Below are 18,640 nucleotides of genomic sequence, written 5' to 3' on the forward strand. Positions count from 1 at the left end.
GATGTAAGAGGGTTTTGTTTGTTTGTTTGTTTGTTTGGCTTTCTAAATTGCTGTATTGCTGGGAACTAATTTAATAGACCAGAGAGTGTGTGTGACGGGGTCCCTGGGGTGCAAACTGGACTGTGAGACCACTTAGCCGGCAGTGGCAAAAGATTAGTGTGAAAGTTCTTTCACCCTATTACTGTTTTGACCATTAGGAGGCATTAGAACAAAACATTTGATAATTCTTGATGAAATGTGAGAGTTAAACTTGGCTGTCCTAGTGATAGTTCTGTGCTTTCCTATGTTGGAGACCTGGATCTGATTCCGAGTCTCGTGCTCCTTGGATTGAGAGGCACATGGAAGTATTTTTTAAAAGGCAGCTTGTTCAGCTAAGCATTGTTGGTGGAGGAATGAACTTCACCACGTTAAGTCATTCCAGTGACTGATTAGGAAGCAGCATTGAAGGGAGTCTCAGTACTCCATGGTTGTGATGTGCTGAACCCTATAGAGCTTGTGTGGGGTAGGGCACCCCCAGACCAGTAAAGGAACAATTTTAATGGAGCAGATGATGAAGTATGATACTTTGGAATTGTTTCTGTATTTACTCTGAAATTTACACAAACTCGTTTTCCTTTCAGAAAGAAGACACAGCTCCTCCAGCAAGCCACCTTTGACTCCTCCCTCCTCTTCAGTATTTTCCCTCTTTTCATCTTTTTCTTCAAAGAGCAAAGGTAGCAGTGGAAGTGGGAGCAATCGCTCATCCAGTGGAGGTACTAGTGCATCATCATCCAATTCCAAGTTGTTGAAATCACCCAAAGACAAGCTGCAGATCAGTGGAAACAATAGGTTAATGCATCCGGTACATAGCAAAGTTCCCCACGATAAAATGTGAGTATATTCTTTTGAGAATCAATTTTAATATTTTCAGTTGCACAGAAGCTGGTGCAAAAATTTGTAACAGTTTTAAGTATTTTGTGTGTTTGGTCATGAAAGATGAAATGCAGTGATCTGTTGGAAAGGCTCTAGAGGAGATCTGTCTAGAGCAGTGGTCACCAACTGGTTGATCACAATTGACTGGTAGATCTTAGAGGACCTCCCAGTTGATCACGACCCCCGGTGATGGAGCGGGGCTGCCACTAAGGCAGGCTCCCTGCCTGCCCTGGCCCCACGCCACTCCTGGAAGTGGCCAGCACAGCTCCGGGGGTGGGGTGTCTCCTGCTGCCCCTGCCTGCAAGCACCAATCCCGCTGCTCCCATTGGCCGGGAATAGGGAGCTGTAGACAATGGGAGCTTTGGGGGCGGTGCTTGCAGAGAGGGGCAGCACACAGAGCCTCCTGCACCCCAACCTCTTCCCCAGGCTCAGCCCAGAGCCTCCTCCCACACTGCAAATCCCTTGGCCCCAGCCCAGAGCCCACACTCCCTCCCAAACCCCTACCCCAGCCAGCTGAAAGTGAGTGAGGGTGGGGGGGTGGAGTGAGTGGGGCAGGGCTTTGGGGAAGGGGCGGGACCTTGGGGAAGGGGTGGGGTAGATCCTTGGTTGCCAATAATTCAAAAAGTGATCTTGGGCATAAAAAGGTTGGAGACCACTGGTCTAGAGTGTAGGCAAACCAACAGCATTGTTCCAGGAGAAATCCTACATAGGTGCAGCTTGAATCTTTCTCAGTGAAGACTATTCCAATATAGGTCCAGATCCTATAATCTGATGTGCATGGTCCAATCCAGACTTGTGTGGTACTTCACACACAGTCATAAGGGTTGACCTGCACACATCTGATTGCTGTATTCGCACCATAATTTGCTGTCATCAGAACAGGGCATCTCTTCTGGGTCTTCTGCCAAAATTGGGCCATCCCAGCTGTTTGTGCAATACACTATAACTGTGTAATGCATATTTGTCTGTGTTGCTAAGCCACACATCCTCAGTTCCTCGCTGATGCTGTAGAAATGTTTCTGAGGAGATAGTGTAAAGAGAGCAGGAAAGGATTGATTTTTATCTTATTGAGGACATCAGAAAGTAGCAAAAAATATATATAAAATAAACTACTACTAAATTTTAAAAATGGGAAAAGAGGCAGAATTATTATTACCTACGTCTTTGTTGTGAATAGAACAATTCAGAATATTTTCGAGTAATGGAGCACTTATTCGGTAGCTTTGATAATCATGACCATGGGGTACTACAGTTATTTGCAAATGGTCTTTTCCTTTATTTCCCACTAACTACAGCATGACTCCATCTGTCAAAGTGGAAAAGATTCATCCAAAGATGGATGGTGCACTATTGAAAACTGCTGTTGGTCCAACTTGTTCTACTACTGTGAGTTCCTCAATAAAGACTGGCCTTAATTGTCCCTCAATACCAAAGCCACCTTTGCCTTCCCCTGGACAGATACTGAATGGTAAAGGTCTTCTCTCTGTGCCTCCATTTTTGGAAAAGAAACCAGAAGATAGTACAAATAATAGGAAATTCTTACATAAAAGATTGTCAGGTAATTTATAAAATATTGTTTGCTATATTAATAGTAGTAGTAGTGTATGAAGATAAAAATATAATCAAAAACATTATTTTAAACAGGTGGTCGATGGATTTTAATTACAGTGCAGAAAGTTGACCAGTTAAGTGTTGGGGTTGGTCTTAAATGTTCTCTTTTAAAGTGACTCGTTCTTAAAGGGACACCATCAACTTGAGATCTAGTTAATTTTTAAAAAAGAGTTGGCAGTGTGCTTCAGGTATTATACCTGCCTCGGAGTGCCCGAATGTTGGGGGGGTTTACAGTTACATTTTCCTATTACTGTAAAAGTCTTTCTGTTGCTGTGTGAAAGACCCACCTATACAGAGGAAACTGAATGGCTTACACAAAGTAAACTGAAACATAGGAAAATGGTTTTCTCTAATCTTTCAGTTGCAGTAATTTTGGGTGTTGCTTATGTTAAATTAAAAAAATTCAGACATCAATATTTAAATTGATGTAGTGCCCTTTTAAGTCTGTTGTTGTTTTTACATGAATACATGTTCCTTTGCTGTGAAGAATTTGATTCTGCTGTGAGACTTGACACAGTCATAAGTGTCTGTCTGCATAGATCCTGCTGCAGGATTGGGGCCTAAATTTCAACCAGTCAGAAACTAGAAAAAAAAGGAAATGTTTTTAAAATTCAGCAATTTGTAATATTCTTAGTATTAAATGCATGCGTCTTGAGAACAGGTTCAGTTATATATTTTACGATTAAAATTCTGACCAATATTTTCAAAATATGTTTTTTTTTAATCTCTCTGGTTTTACAATAATGGTATATTTGTGTGCATTTGCTAGAGAGAGAGTTTGATCCTGATATATACTGTGGCGTCATTGATGTGGAAACCAAGAAACCCTGTACTAGGTCTTTGACATGCAAGGTAGGACACATTTCTCAGAATAAATTGTATGAAGTAAAGTTTGAATTTTCTGTGCATCCTGACAGAAAACTGAACATCATTCTGCTCACTGCTAAACTTCAGTGATGTCCACTGAAAATTATCCTCTGATAAAACTGTGATGGAGACTGATAAAAATCTTAGTTCTGGTGGGGAAAAAAATATTTTTCCTAAGTTTTAATTACATGATGCTAATGTATAAAAATTGTTGTTAAAAAAGTCTGAGGATGTGTACAATTAATAATGTCACTGTTAACATATATAAGTAGGGTCTGATGACTTTTCCACTGTAAACCAGACCTGGGTTTAAAAAAAGTCTTGAATATGTAAGGTTTCATTTCGGATCAGACAGAAGGTTTCATGCGGGGAGGGATATTTATTTATTTTACGTTTTTTTCAATTTGCCAAGTAATTCAAAATATTTGTTTAGGGTCAACCTTTAAATTCAACTATTCGCACAGTTCTACTGTAAATGCATATTATAGGACTGCGGTTTTAAAAAAATGGTTGACACCGGAAACTTACCTCTTGTCAGGCGTGAAAGTAAGTTAGAAGACTTACCGGTACGCTGGAGTCCTGAGCTGGGGGCCTGGCCTCAACCGGAATAGGCGTGGCCTTAATCGGAAGAGGCCGGGCTTTAAATCTCTGGGCCCTTTAAATCTTGATTTAAAGGGCCTGAGGCTCCAGCTGCGGTAGTGGCGGCTGGGAGCCCGGGGGCCTTTAAATCACCCCCGAGCTACCAGCTGCAGAGGCGGCTGGGAGCCCCGGGGCTCGGGGGCGATTTGAAGGGCCCAGGGCTCCAGCTGCCACTACCGCAGTGGAGCCCCGGGCCCTTTAAATCACTGAGTAGCCCTGAGGGCTCTCGGCTGCCACCGCTACACCGGGGCTCTGGACTCTGGCAGAGCTTTAAAGGGCCTGGGGCTCAGCTGTGGTAATGGCTCCTGGAGCCCCGAGCCCTTTAAATCCCCGGCTGAGCCCTGCTGCCCGAGCCCTGGGGTTGCGGTGGCTGGGCTCTGTCGGGGATTTAAAGGGCCCCGGGGCTCCAGCCGCCGCTACTGCCCCGGCCCTTTAAATCCACTCTGGAGCTCCACCACTGCTACCCCAGGGCTTCGGCAGCAGGGCTCTGGCGGGGATTTAAAGGGCCGGGGCGGTAGCGGTGGCTGGAGCTCCGGGGCCCTTTAAATCCCCGCCGCAGCCCTGCCGCCGCTACCCCAGAGCTTTAAATTGCCCTCTGGGAAAGCCGGTCCCGGTACGGCGCACCGGCTCTTACCGGTACACCATACCGGGGCATACCGGCTTACTTTCACCTCTGCCTCTTGTGGAAGTATTCTAAATTTTACCTATCTTGTGTAATTTTACCCATCTTAAAATTGTTAGGTGTTCTTATTGGGGAATAAAGAAAAGGAGTACTTGTGGCACCTTAGAAACTAACAAATTTATTTGAGCATAAGCTTTCGTGAGCTACAGCTCACTTCATCGGATGCTGTAGCTCACGAAAACTTATGCTCAGATAAATTTGTTAGTCTCTAAGGTGCCACAAGTCCTCCTGTTCTTTTTGCGAATACAGATTAACACGGCTGCTACTCTGAAACCTGTTATTGGGGAATGTCTCTTTGGCTATAAAAATTAATTTTAAAAAATCCACCCATCACAAAGAAATTAAAAAAATATAGTCACTGCTTTATGTGGGACCTAGACCAAGAAAATTTTTTCCCATAGGAGAACCAAGTCTGTAGCAGATTTTAGAAGGTGGCTTTATCAACCCAAACGCTGCTGCCTCCATGGACTGTAGTTTGATATTGCTTCAACTCTTTTTCTGAGAAGTTCTTATCTAAAGAGTCCCTGTCTAGTATGTCAAACTCTGTACACAAAACATCCTTTAAAAAGTTAGTCTGGTGAACTGTCTGGCTCTAAACATCAGTTTGAACAAAAGCGATCACTTGTCCCTGAGAAGTTACAGAAAGTAAAGACAAGAATCATGTGTGATCTTGAAATATTTAGCTATGCTGCTGCACAGCAGCCGTGCTGCCAGCAGAGGGACCACCAGCTACCTAACAAGTGACAGGTTTCAGAGTAGCAGCCATGTTAGTCTGTATTCGCAAAAAGAAAAGGAGTACTTGTGGCACCTTAGAGACTAACAAATTTATTAGAGCATAAGCTTTTGTGAGCTACAGCTCACTTCAAATGCATCCGATGAAGTGAGCTGTAGCTCACGAAAGCTTATGCTCTAATAAATTTGTTAGTCTCTAAGGTGCCACAAGTACTCCTTTTCTTTTTACCTAACAAATAAATCACCTCTGGAACAAGTGTAGGCATAACCGATATTAATGACAAGGAATAAAACTTGAAGGTAATGCCTCCTTGAAAACACAGGGGGCAAAGCTATTGTTCTCCCAAAAGAAAAGTGAAAAGTGTCAAGCTTCTAAAAGAGGATTGTAAACAGTAATAACAGGAAATAAACTAAAAGCTTGAAAGAAAATAAGAGCATCCCATAGAAATTCCTTCCACTCTGCTTACCCCTAAAAAATATTGTTTTCATATATTTTCAGAGCTTAATACTAAGGTGGAAAATAAGCTTGTTTACTTCCACAATAAATAAAAATTATTGAGCCCCTCGAACTGTGTGAAAATAAGGCCTTGGGAATGAATTTAGCACATATAAACAAGGGAAACAATCTTTTATCCTACTGCATGTAGATTTTGCGCTACATGTAGTTAACTCCACTGGGTGTTCAGGACCTTTCAGGTGTGGGACAACCTGATATAGTATCACCTTAACCTCTGAATTTTGTTGCTTTGTTGGAGTTGTAATTGTTGATTCTGCTGTGTTTCTTTGTGGTTTTAATATCCATTACCATACAGTAGGTGTCCGGGAATACGTTAGTTTGCAAAAACAAATACATTTACAAGGTTATTAAGTTTAGTACCCTTTATTTAAAAGTCTGTTTTACATCTTGTACTCAACATTCCCACAAATAAACATAAAAAATTGGTACTTTTCTCTTAAGATAAGATCATGTGCTGTGCTTCATGATTTAAAATAAATGGTCAGGTAGCATACTTGTATTAGTAATGAAAGTGAGACTTTGAAAAAGGCTTGAGTATCAAACTCAAGGCTTAGTAGACCTTTGACAGTTTTTACTTCTTAAAGAGCATTGACTTTAATTACTATTGGCTTATCAAATAGGAATATGAACACCTATTAGGCCATCTTTAAGTTTCTTGTAAAAGCCATCCTTGCTTTAGTTCCTCCCTTCTAGAATTGTTTTATATCTGTCTGAGTGTTTAATTTCTGCAAATCAAATTGCCTTGGATTAATCTTTGATGCTTTGATTTGCAGACACATTCCTTAACCCAGCGGAGGGCTGTACAGGGTCGAAGAAAACGATTTGATTTGTTATTAGCTGAGCACAAAAGCAAAACCAGGGAAAAGGAATTGCTTCGACATTCGGATCATCATCAGCAGATGCCCCCTCTCAGGGAACCACATCCCTCACCTTCTAAAACTTCCCAGGAGCTGCACCAAAATTCTCATGGACTTATTCCTACAGAATCAAAGCCTTTAGCACCTAATAAACCCAAACCTCACCCCCCCAGTCTTCCAAGGTAAGTGAAATCTGTTTATCCATCAAGTGTGAAATTAGTCTGGGGAGCAACCTGATGGGTTGGTGGCAATGAGTGCTACCAGGTGGGAAATGCAGATTCATTCGCAACAAAGGGGCTCTTGCTCTGTGCCTGGTGATTGCTCACTCAAAAATTCCACACTGGATCTTAGACTATGTCAGGGGTCTGCAACCTTTCAGAAGTGGTGTGCCAAGTCTTCATTTATTCACTTTAATTTAAGGTTTTGCATGCCAGTAATACATTTTAACGTTTTTAGGTGGTCTCTTTCTATAAATCTATCAAGATAACTAAACTATTGTTGTATGTAAAGTAAACCGGGTTTTAAAAATGTTTTAAGAAGCTTCATTTAAAATTAAATTAAAATGCAGAGTCCCCCCTCGGACCGGTGGCCAGGACCCGGGCAGTGTGAGTGCTACTGAAAATCAGTTTGCGTGCCACCTATGGCATGCGTGCCATAGGTTGCCTACCCCTGGGCTATGTCTACACTGCCCAGTAGTGTAGACATAGCCTTCCTTAGTCTTGGGTGAGCTGTATCGCCTGCCCTTCTAACATGAGGCCATGATGGGTGGCCCAGGGAGGTAAATGCTGTCTTGAATAAATGAAAACCAGAAGCTCCATTCTATAACAGCTATTCATAGTGTTGGTGCTCCAGCAAGGTGGACATGGATAAATAGAAATGTGGTGATTTAGGAGTACAGAGGAGAAGGAAGTGAATGCAAAATGAAGAAGTTGTTGCAACAGTAAATTAATTTAAGGCATCCAGTTTAGCAGTGCCTCCAGATCCAGTAAAGCAGTAAGTCAGGATGGTGTGAAGGCGATGTGTTTGTTTAATGAACTTTTAAAAATACCCAACAGTTTCTGGAGTGGAGAAAAAGAAGGGACAACTGCAAATTGAGCGGTTGGGACTGGCTGGTGGAAGTGATTGGGGACTGGAAGTTGGGACTAGACTACTGTTTTTATTTCTGGCTCTGTTACTGACTTGCTGAGTGGCCTTGAAAAGCCACTTTAATCTTTCTAAAAAAGAACAGGAGTACTTGTGGCACCTTGGAGACTAAACAAATTTATCTGAGTATAAGCTTTCATGAGCTACAGCTCACTTCATCGGATGCATACCTCAAGTTTTTTTTTTTTTTTTTTTTTTTTTTGCGGAATCAGACTAACACAGCTGCTACTCTGAAACCTTTAATCTTTCTGTGTCTCAATGTGCCTATCTGCAAATGGATATAATGATTCTTCCTTTTCCTGGAGAGTTGTGAGACGTAACTGTTAAAAGAATTCTGAGACACTGGTATTATGACAGAAAGGAAAACGTGGAAGACCTGGTTTTGGGGAAAAAAAAGCACCTTTCTATACAAGCAAAAAATTCCAGGCATAAGTAATTCCTACTAATGTAGCCTTTGTTCAGTAATACCTTTTCCGTGTATTTACTTGTCCAGGCCTCCAGGCTGTCCAACCCAGTACAGCGGAAATGGCCCTAGTGACTCTCTTTCGGTCCATGAATCTCCACACCCTCCGTTGCCTGCAGCTGAGCCAGCATCTCGTTTATCCAGTGATGAGGGAGAGTGTGATGAAAAAGAAGAACATGTTGAAAAACTGGATTGTCGTTATTCAGGTCATCATCCTCAGCCCGCTGCTGTATGTTCTACATCCTTTACTGGTTCTGAATTTGTGAACAAATTGATTACAGTTTTTCAGTGCATTGTTTGGTGGGTTTGCTAAAATGTTCTCATGCCACAGGAAAATGTGTTTGTTACAGAATAGGCAGGAAGGGTTTAATCATAATTATCAGAGTAAATGTGCTATGAAAACACATTCTGAGATATCTCCACTGTAACATAAGAGAAATCAAAATGCCACAAATTATTGGAGGTAGAGGTGGAAACTTTCTTAAGTGTTTTGAGAAAAGGGTAGCTGTGGAACCGGTACATGCAAAATAGTGGTATGGTTTAATAACACTTTCAGTATTCTATCTGTTTTTAAATCATAAGGCTAGCCTTAGTTTTGCCATAGAAATAATGGCTTGCAGTAACATGGCTGAATGTGAAAATCTTGGCAGCAGTTGGTATATGTGGCATACTTTAATTTCCAAAAGCAAAAAAAAAAAAAATTCACTAAAATATTTGGGCATGTGATGTAATTTAACTCCTAGATCTTTTAGTGGAATTATTAAAAACAGATTTTAAATGACTGCAAGCAATTTCTTGTGATCAATGGCTCCATGTCTAGTTGGCAGCCGGTGTCAAGTGGAGTGCCCCAGGGGTCGGTCCTGGGGCCCGTTTTGTTCAATATCTTCATAAATGATCTGGAGGATGGTGTGGATTGCACTCTCAGCAAATTTGCGGATGATACTAAACTGGGAGGAGTGGTAGATACGCTGGAGGGGAGGGATAGGATACAGAAGGACCTAGACAAATTGGAAGATTGGGCCAAAAGAAATCTAATGAGGTTCAATAAGGATAAGTGCAGGGTCCTGCACTTAGGATGGAAGAATCCAATGCACCGCTACAGACTAGGGACCGAATGGCTCGGCAGCAGTTCTGCGGAAAAGGACCTAGGGGTGACAGTGGACGAGAAGCTGGATATGAGTCAGCAGTGTGCCCTTGTTGCCAAGAAGGCCAATGGCATTTTGGGATGTATAAGTAGGGGCATAGCGAGCAGATCGAGGGACGTGATCGTTCCCCTCTATTCGACACTGGTGAGGCCTCATCTGGAGTACTGTGTCCAGTTTTGGGCCCCACACTACAAGAAGGATGTGGATAAATTGGAAAGAGTACAGCGAAGGGCAACAAAAATGGTTAGGGGTCTAGAGCACATGACTTACGAGGAGAGGCTGAGGGAGCTGGGATTGTTTAGTCTGCAGAAGAGAAGAATGAGGGGGGATTTGATAGCTGCTTTCAACTACCTGAAAGGGGGTTTCAAAGAGGATGGCTCTAGACTGTTCTCAATGGTAGCAGATGACAGAACGAGGAGTAATGGTCTCAAGTTGCAATGGGGGAGGTTTAGATTGGATATTAGGAAAAACTTTTTCACTAAGAGGGTGGTGAAACACTGGAATGCGTTACCTAGGGAGGTGGTAGAATCTCCTTCCTTAGAGGTTTTTAAGGTCAGGCTTGACAAAGCCCTGGCTAGGATGATTTAACTGGGACTTGGTCCTGCTTGGAGCAGGGGGTTGGACTAGATGACCTTCTGGGGTCCCTTCCAACCCTGATATTCTATGATTCTATGATTCTATGATTCTTATAGAGAGCCAACATATTTATTTAGATATATAATGTACATCTTGTTCTATATATAATGTATATCTTATCCTAATTGATTTTGAGGAAATTAAAAAAACCAGTTCACCTAAAAACCAGCAGCTGTCTCCCAACAAACTCGGCCTCAGTGCAAAAGAAGCTTCCGCATAAACCACAGGCACATCTCACATACAATATGGCCTGAATGTCAGAGCAAGTATGAGAGTAGGTTGCAAACCTAATGGCCCCTTGGGGGGAAAAAATCTACCACTTTCCCTCTTTCTTAAATCAAGGTGACTCCTATTAAAGGTGGCAGCATCTCAGAGAGAGAAAGATGGTCCTCCTTGCCAATTGGGCCTGAGCTATTTGGGAATATATATGGAACATACTTTTTGGGCCATAAGGATCAAAGTCCTAATGTACGTTTGCTATCTTAGGTCCTTAGACTTTTCCTGTATATTTTTGGTTTGTAATTAAGTGCGTTAATTTATTATTTAGAGAGTTGTTATTAAAATTAGAAAACACCAAAATAAAATCTGTATTTTCAGTTTTGCACATTTGGTAGCCGGCAAATTGGAAGAGGTTATTACGTTTTTGATAAGCGGTGGAACCATATCCGATGTGCACTTAACTTCATGGTGGACAAGCATCTTAATTCACAGATGTGGAAGTGAGTAGAAATGACAGGGTTTTTTTTTTTTTTTAAATTATTATTCTTGCGATTGTACAAATAGATAACGCTTGAGAGAAAAATGGCTTTCCTGTTGTAATAATAATTCATTAAAGACATTTTAAGAATAAACTAAACCTTCTTATCACCTCTATTTAAATTAGCACCTCCCAATAACACGGTAAATGTGAGCAATAGCGCCATTTTAACTGTCATCTGGAGAATAGGAGGGGATTGAGTTACACTCACCAGGAGACTATATTCTTTACTTCTTCATAAAACTGTAGCCACAGATCTCCTGTCTTTGTATTCTTGGGCTGAGCTGAGAGTAGCTGAAACCTTTTTAAAGGAATATGACAGCTGACAACTTGTGCTTTCCTGTTGGACATGGAAATGAAATCTCTTGAGCAGTTTCTAAAATTCTAGTGCCTCAAATCCTAATTATGGTTCTTTCTCAAACACTGCTGTAGAGGGTGTTTGGTATCCATTGTGGGGGACTTGGGAGCAAGAGTGTCATGAGCACTTGGATTGTTTAGTTGGGGCATTCTGTTTGAGTGCTGTTTGGTTGGACTGGATCCAGGTCCCATTTAGTCATAATTTTCCACTGCTCAAGCTATCCCAGAGCCATAATGGTGCCAGCTCCAGCCCAGTCACTAAAGCTTGTTGTACTGAGAGCAGTTCTTTCATGGTCTTTTTCTCTATTTGCTTTCCTCTTCTTCTGGGGTCAGAAAGGCTCCTGTGGCACTTCCCCACAGAACAGATGGTCCTGCTCTTCATCTCTCAACACAACACTTGGTGTCAGCATCACAGTTGGTGCTGAGAACTGTCCTGGAGCCTCCTTTGTAATTCCGAGATCACTGCTTCAAGGCACTATGCCTCTAGTGACTTGTTGCCTCTCCATGGCTCAAGATCTATGAGGCAGAGGGAACGCAGCATAGAAGTCGATTGTAAAACTCTGTGATTTCAGTAGGAGCAGAGTTAGGCCAATGCTGAGCACTTTTGAAATCTCACCCAGAAGAGCAGACAGTAATATTTCGGGAACTCCAGTTACAGATAAATAACCACGTATACATCCACCAAAGGAATAGGATTACTAAGCAGTGCTATACTTGTTTGCAATGTAGTTGGGTTAATTTATCAAAATATTTTAGGGTTTGATAAAGTTAGTATTTTTGCACTGAACAAATACAAATATAATTATTCTAATGCAGGACAGTTTCAGTCTAGTCACTGATGTCCGTGCACAAAGAATACTAACTGTTTCTTTTTCTTTCCTAGGAAAATTCCCCCAGCATCTAGCAACACCGCGTCTGTTCGTGCTCCGCATTGGACAAACTCAATGCCTACGTCACAATATGGTGTCAGTGCTGCAGGTTTCCTTTTACCCACCACGGTTATGTCATCACCAACATTGGTTTCTCCTTCCTGTATGTCTCTTAATAGTAAATCGGTCCCATCACATGGAACTACACTAAATGCCAATCCTTCTAATCTGGGTGCAGTGGACCCTGTCTGCAGTATGCAATCAAGACAAGTGTCTTCGTCCCCTTCAACACCTACAGTGCTTTCCTCAGTACCTTCACCTATGCCCAGCAAACCTCAGAAATTGAAATCCAGCAAGTCTTTTAAACCTAAGGAATCTTCTGCTAGCAGTGCCAACTGTAACAGTACCAGTAGCAACAGTAGCAGTGGTGGCTCAGGAAAGAAGCGTAAAAACAGTTCCGCACTGCTAGCACCTTCGTCTCATTCCACAGAGTCCTTTAGGAAAAACTGTGTGGTTAACTCTGGGACCTCTTATCATTCATCTATGACATCTTCGTCGCACAGTGTTGGCCTCAATTGTATGACTAGCAAAGCTAACCCCATTAGCCTCAAACATGACCAATCAGGGAGGGGCCCTCCTACTGGAAGCCCTGCAGAATCGATAAAAAGAATGAGTGTGATGATGAACAGCAGTGATTCCACTCTTTCCTTAGGGCCATTTGTTCATCAGTCCAGTGAACTGACTGTAAATTCACACAGCAGTTTTTCACATGCACACACTTCCCTGGACAAATTCATAGGAAAGAAAAGAAAGTGCTCACCTAGTTCAAGCAGCATAAACAGCAACAAATCAAACAAGGTTGCCAAATTGCCATCGGTGAACAATGTTCACGCAAAACACACCAGTGCAATCACAGGAACCCAGGGACTGATGAACAATTCTCTTCTTCATCAGGTATGACATTTTGTAGTGAAGATATTTCACTGACTGACATAAGCTTGACAGATTAGCTTTAGAATCTGTAGACATCCACTGGTGACTGTAGGGGTTATATTGGTCATAGTCAGAGAATTTAACGCCAGAAGGGACCCCTACAACAGCTAGGTCGTGTCCTGTTACAGTATTTTAGGTTGAATAGCTGATTCTAGACACTCTGTTAGTGAAAGGTGGATACCTATTTTCTTATTTCATGTTACTCTTTTTAAATATTTTTCAATATGAATCTGTTGCTGTCGGATTATTACAACAAATCTGCTTTTTGAAAGTGTGATTTTACTCTGAAAAGTTGCGTTATAAAAGTGGCATAATGGTTCTATAATTATTACCTAATAACTCTCAGATGAAATTCACTCACTTGACAAGTAAAAATATTTTTCCTGAGTGTCAGCCTTGCAAAATGAGCCAAGTATCTGAAAGTCAGGCTGGAATCTTTCTGACTTCCATATCAACACCAGTAAGCATTCTACAATCAGAACATAGTTAACCATTTTGATTATAACTCAGCTGCAGTAAAATACAGCTCCCTCCCCAAGAGCTGTATTGACTGGCTCTGCAGTATTAACAGGCGATAAGAGTAATTAAAAATTACTTTTGTGCGTTTAAAACCAGCAGAAGTTAGAAGGAAAACACGAAGGGATCAGATCTTGTGCGTAAGTAGGGTCCTATTGTTATAGTTACTTCTCAAAATAGAACCACATTGAAATGAATGTGTTGTTTAAAAACTATTTTGCCATGCATAGTGGGGTCATGAGGAGAGGAATGGGAAATAACAGAGAAAAAAATCAGATACGGCTGTTTTTGCTGAACTATAAGAAATAGGTTGGAAGATCACTTGAAGGAAAAGAGACTATTTAAAGGGAAAAAATAGACTCAGAGAAGCTAGATATGGAGAAGATTTCCTCATGGTATGTTTTCTACTGTGTTTAAATATTGATGATGTCTTTCTATTTCCACCAATCCTACAAATCCCTACCCCTTTGTTTTTTTTCCGCGCTACTGTGGAAGTTCATATAACTGAAGTGTTAGGAACTCACAAAGGCCCATCTATCACGGTTCCCTCCCCACTCTGAACTCTGAGGGACAGATATGGGGACCCGCATGAAAGACCCCCTAGGCTTATTTCTACCAGCTTAGGTTAAAAACTTTCCCAAGGCACAAATCCTTCCTTGTCCTTGGATGGATTCTGCTGCCACCACCAAGTGATTTAGACAAAGATTTAGGAAAAGGACCACTTGGAGTTCCTATTTCCCCAAAATATCCCCCCAAGCTCCTTCACCCCCCTTCCTGGGGAGGCTTGAGAATAATATACCAACCAATAGGTTAACCAAGTGAGCACAGACCAGACCCTTGGGTTTTTAGGACACTAAAAACCAATCAGGTTCTTAAAAGAAGAATTTTATTATAAAGAAAAAAGTAGTAGAAATACCTGTGTAAAATCAGGATGGAAGGTAATTTTACAGGGTAATAAGATTTAAAACACAGAGGATTCCCCTCTAGGCTCAACTTCAAAGTTACAAAAAGCAGGAATAAACCTTCCTCCTAGCATAGGGAAAATTCACAAGCTAAAACAAAAGATAATCTAACGCATTTCCTTGCTATTACTTACATTTTTGTAATCTTAGATGCTTATTTCAGGTAGGATTTTAGGAGATGTTTTTTTTTCCTGCCCTGGTCCCTCTCTGTCCAAGAAAGAACAACAAAGAAAGCACAAACAAAACCTCCCCCCACAGATTTGAAAGGATCTTCTTCCCTTATTGGTCCTTTTGGTCAGGTACCAACCAGATTATTTGAGCTTCTTAACTACTTACAGGTAAAGGAGAGATTTTATGCTACCCTTAGCTGTATGTTTATGACACCATCTTGGACAGGTCTCTGAATTTTCACTTTCCTCCAAAGAACAGGTCTATCATTGCTGTTGTACGCTGACTAGTGTACATATTGTATAAGAAGAAGAAATGCCTATCTATGGATAATACGGCTCAGCCATTATTGCTTTAGGAACTTTCACTTTTGGTACTTCCTGACAGTTTTCATTTAACTGAGCAACCTAATGGAGGAAAAAGCTACTTTTGAAATAATGAACTTGAATGTATATGTTTAAGAAATGAGGAAAGCCACACCTTAGTGCTTCTGATTGTTGTTGTCATGAGTACAATACCAGTCAGCCATTTAGGAGTGTAATTGGAGAGCACAATTACTTGGGAAGGCAGAAACTTTAGAATTCCAGATGCAAACAAGGCGACTGGCTGTTAATAATACTACCTGGTGCCTTGTAACTCCCTCTGACGTGTTCTCTTGCTGTCCAGAAAGGTCCTGCCTGATGTGGCCTTTACTATATCTATTACAACATGCTTGCTTACACAGCTTTCTTTTTTGTTTGAAAGCCAAAGGCACGTCCTTGATAGCTGAATATACCGTGGTGAGAAAAGAACTGGACAACGTTCACTATAAGCAAAACCTCCATCTGGAATTCTGGACTCCAAGATGCCTTTGAGTTATCCCAGCTTCCCATGGTCCTCAGGTGTGGAAATCTACTGGACTGTCATTCAAACAAGGAATTTCCCTGAAGCCATGTCTGTAGCAGTGAATATTGTAAATGGACACTGGATGAAGTTCAGCCACATAATTGCTCTTACCAGTGTTAACAGTGGACTGGACTGCTTGCTACAAATCTGTGAGATTTTTACCTACAGGAGTACATCATCTTGCCACTATTTGACATAGATTGGCTGGCAAAAGAATGTTTGGGGACAACCATTACTGTGGACTCTTTTTATGCTGATGGTGTCTTTTGTAGGTTATTAGCCACCCGATAGGCGCTGTCAATTGAAAGAATCCCTGCAGCGGGGGTACAATGTGTTAGGCACAATGAAAAGAAGCCCTCAAGAAGGGAATATGGCTTTAGTGTTTTTATAGCAGTGTTCCTTTCATGGAACACAAAAATAGCACAATTCAGAAACTAAATAGTCTGTGTTTTGCCCAGTCTTTTGCAAGTAATTTGGGATAAGAAGCTGTCAGGAGTTTCAAAAACTTTTAAAAACTTGTTTGAGGCCATTGTTCAAAAAACAAATATAAAAATAACGTTGTACTTGCCTGATGGAAAAGCAATTATTATTTTGAATAAGATTCTATTGCAAAAGAAAGTAAAAATTGTTAGTTCCTTTTGATGAAGGAAATCCGAATGCAAAAGTATCAGATCAACCAAGGCAAATAACCTATAAAACTATTCCCAAAGAACATATTTTTGACCTATACTGTATACCAGAAGCCTTTGTTACTTAAAAGAAGAACTCTACTAGCTGATTTAGGTTGGTTGTACCTTCCGGCCTGTAAAAACAGCCCTTTTAAAACTAAATATTTAAAGATTTTTCTGAAAGATTTGCAGTTAGTTTATGCCTTGTTCTTGTAATCAAATCATTAACACTTGTCAAGCTTTCAGCTACCCACAATAAAATATTTCAGAATGCTGCACTAGATGCTAGTTAGCAACTGAGTCCAACTTTGAGTGCACCTGGATGGGTTACTATCATCTTTTTCTCAGATACAGATGTTTTGTGAATAAAGGGGAGACTATACTATGTTACAGTCCAGACAGTCAGTTTTCATGAGAGATTTTTATCTTGTTTTAAAACATCTCAAAAATGAAATCCTTTAAAGGGCTTTAGCATTATTATAATATCATTGATTTGGATATTTTCAGTAAGCTTTTTAACAGTGAATTTTGAGACTTTACTTGAACCTTCATGAAGTAAAGGAAAACAATTTCTAAATCAAGAATATACTCTTTTGCCTTAAAGGGGCACCAGATATTGCTGAGATCAGACAATCTGAGCCTATCAAATTATTCACACAGTCCATCCGCCTTCTCCCCATTTTGGTGGCGCATCGTACATCAGGGATTCTCAAGCCACTAAGAGCAGCAGGTGCTTGGTTGGTTAGCTGTTCACGTTTCCAAGTTAACATGAACTTGCTGCAGAATTATTATGTACCGCAAAACAACAGCAAGCCTCTATGCAGACACTTTAGCTTTGAGTTTATATAAAAGGTCACCAAGAAAAAATACTTCAGACGTTTATTATGCAAACATAAACTAACTGTATTTCAGGAACAAAAAGTTGAAGATGTAATATGATGTCCAGTTGAAAAGATTGTTTCCTGCACAGTGGGTGTGAAATTCTGGCGTCAAGGAAGTCGGTGATGCCAAGCTGTCACCCTTACATGTTTCAGTCACAAGTGCAATTTGGTTGGATAGACTTACATTTCTTTTTGCCTGAAATGTATGTTAATCAACCTTTGTGGCTTTAAGTGATGGAACATCTTTAGTTGTGTAAAGATTATGTTGATCTGAAAGCATAATGGCAAGTCAAAGCTCATTCAAAACCATGCAGACATTTGAAAGTTAGTATTTAATCACGGTGCTTCATGTAGGGCCGGGTTTTAACTACATCTGCATCAGGGCTCGTAGTTTTAATCTATTGGGATTAGGAAGTGAGGCCATCTTAAATTTCGTCTGCCGTTGAGTACAGACCTGCTTAAATATTACAGGTTAGATCTTGATTCTAAACAGAACACTGTTCCTGAAGCTTTTATTGTCTCATATAATTCTTACTGTAAATAATTAAGGAAGCTTAAAATTAATTTACCTTGCAAAATTGAATTTGTAATGGCTGGGTTCTTTCTAGACAGTTTTTCGTAGTAATTTAAGAGGGACAATTTTTATAGGCTTTCCAACTTCTCGTTATGACTCCTGCAGTTTTCTTAACCTAAAATATTGCTGCAATGATGAACAAAGAATTATACAAAAAACATACTTTTGTATCTTTATTTTGGAATTTCTTGATCTATTATAAATATTGAAGTATCCCTATTTCAGAAGACATATTTTGTTAATTGATTGTACATATTTAAATATGTATTTTTGCACAGGTCTTTTTTTCTTATATCCAGTTTTGGTACAATTGAGATCATCTAGTATTTATTTATTAATTAATTAAAAATAGCAAATACCTTTTTTATAATTTGAAGTGGTTCACTGCCAAGCTAATAGTAACATGCCTACTTTGCAAATTAAGGGATGCCTTTGTTTTGTGAAAGTTGTCCCTTTTAGTGTCTTGGGAGTGGATACATACAAACTAACGCCAAGATCCTGCAATTGGATCCATGCAGAGGTCTGCTGCAAGAATCTGATTGCAGGATCAGGACCTAAATGGTCTAGATGGCATTGCTAATCAGTTATCTGATTCCCGGAAGACTACATATAGTTAAGTGACACTCTGCTTCTCTTTTTTTAGGGTGTGTGTGTGTGTGTGTGTGTGTGTGTGTGCGTGCACGTGCGCGCCCACATTTGTATGGGTCTCATGTGGTTTAAAACTAATGGAAAAACTGAAAGTGCCTGATATAACTAGTTTTAAGCTTGGACTGTTTAGACAGTTTCTCCTTAAAAGACTTGAATGT

At 40.6% G+C, this 18,640-nt stretch overlaps 1 protein-coding gene across 8 annotated transcripts in view; it reads left to right on the plus strand.

Annotated features, from left to right (window-relative positions):
- ATXN7 (ataxin 7) overlaps positions 1-18,615 on the plus strand; it is a 154,446-nt gene extending 135,831 nt beyond the window's left edge. For all 8 annotated transcript variants that reach the window (XM_043519575.1, XM_038408878.2, XM_043519576.1 and 5 more), the window contains 8 exons: positions 621-870; positions 2,208-2,470; positions 3,293-3,375; positions 6,734-6,999; positions 8,454-8,652; positions 10,802-10,923; positions 12,202-13,141; positions 15,571-18,615. In XM_043519575.1, the coding sequence (XP_043375510.1) occupies positions 621-870; positions 2,208-2,470; positions 3,293-3,375; positions 6,734-6,999; positions 8,454-8,652; positions 10,802-10,923; positions 12,202-13,141; positions 15,571-15,588 (2,141 nt within the window). In that variant the 3' untranslated portion in view covers positions 15,589-18,615. The remainder of the gene's footprint in view (positions 1-620; positions 871-2,207; positions 2,471-3,292; positions 3,376-6,733; positions 7,000-8,453; positions 8,653-10,801; positions 10,924-12,201; positions 13,142-15,570) is intronic.
- Positions 18,616-18,640: the final 25 nt, after the last annotated feature.

This window comes from Dermochelys coriacea, chromosome 7 (assembly GCF_009764565.3).
Source record: "Dermochelys coriacea isolate rDerCor1 chromosome 7, rDerCor1.pri.v4, whole genome shotgun sequence".
NCBI lineage: Eukaryota > Metazoa > Chordata > Testudines > Dermochelyidae > Dermochelys > Dermochelys coriacea.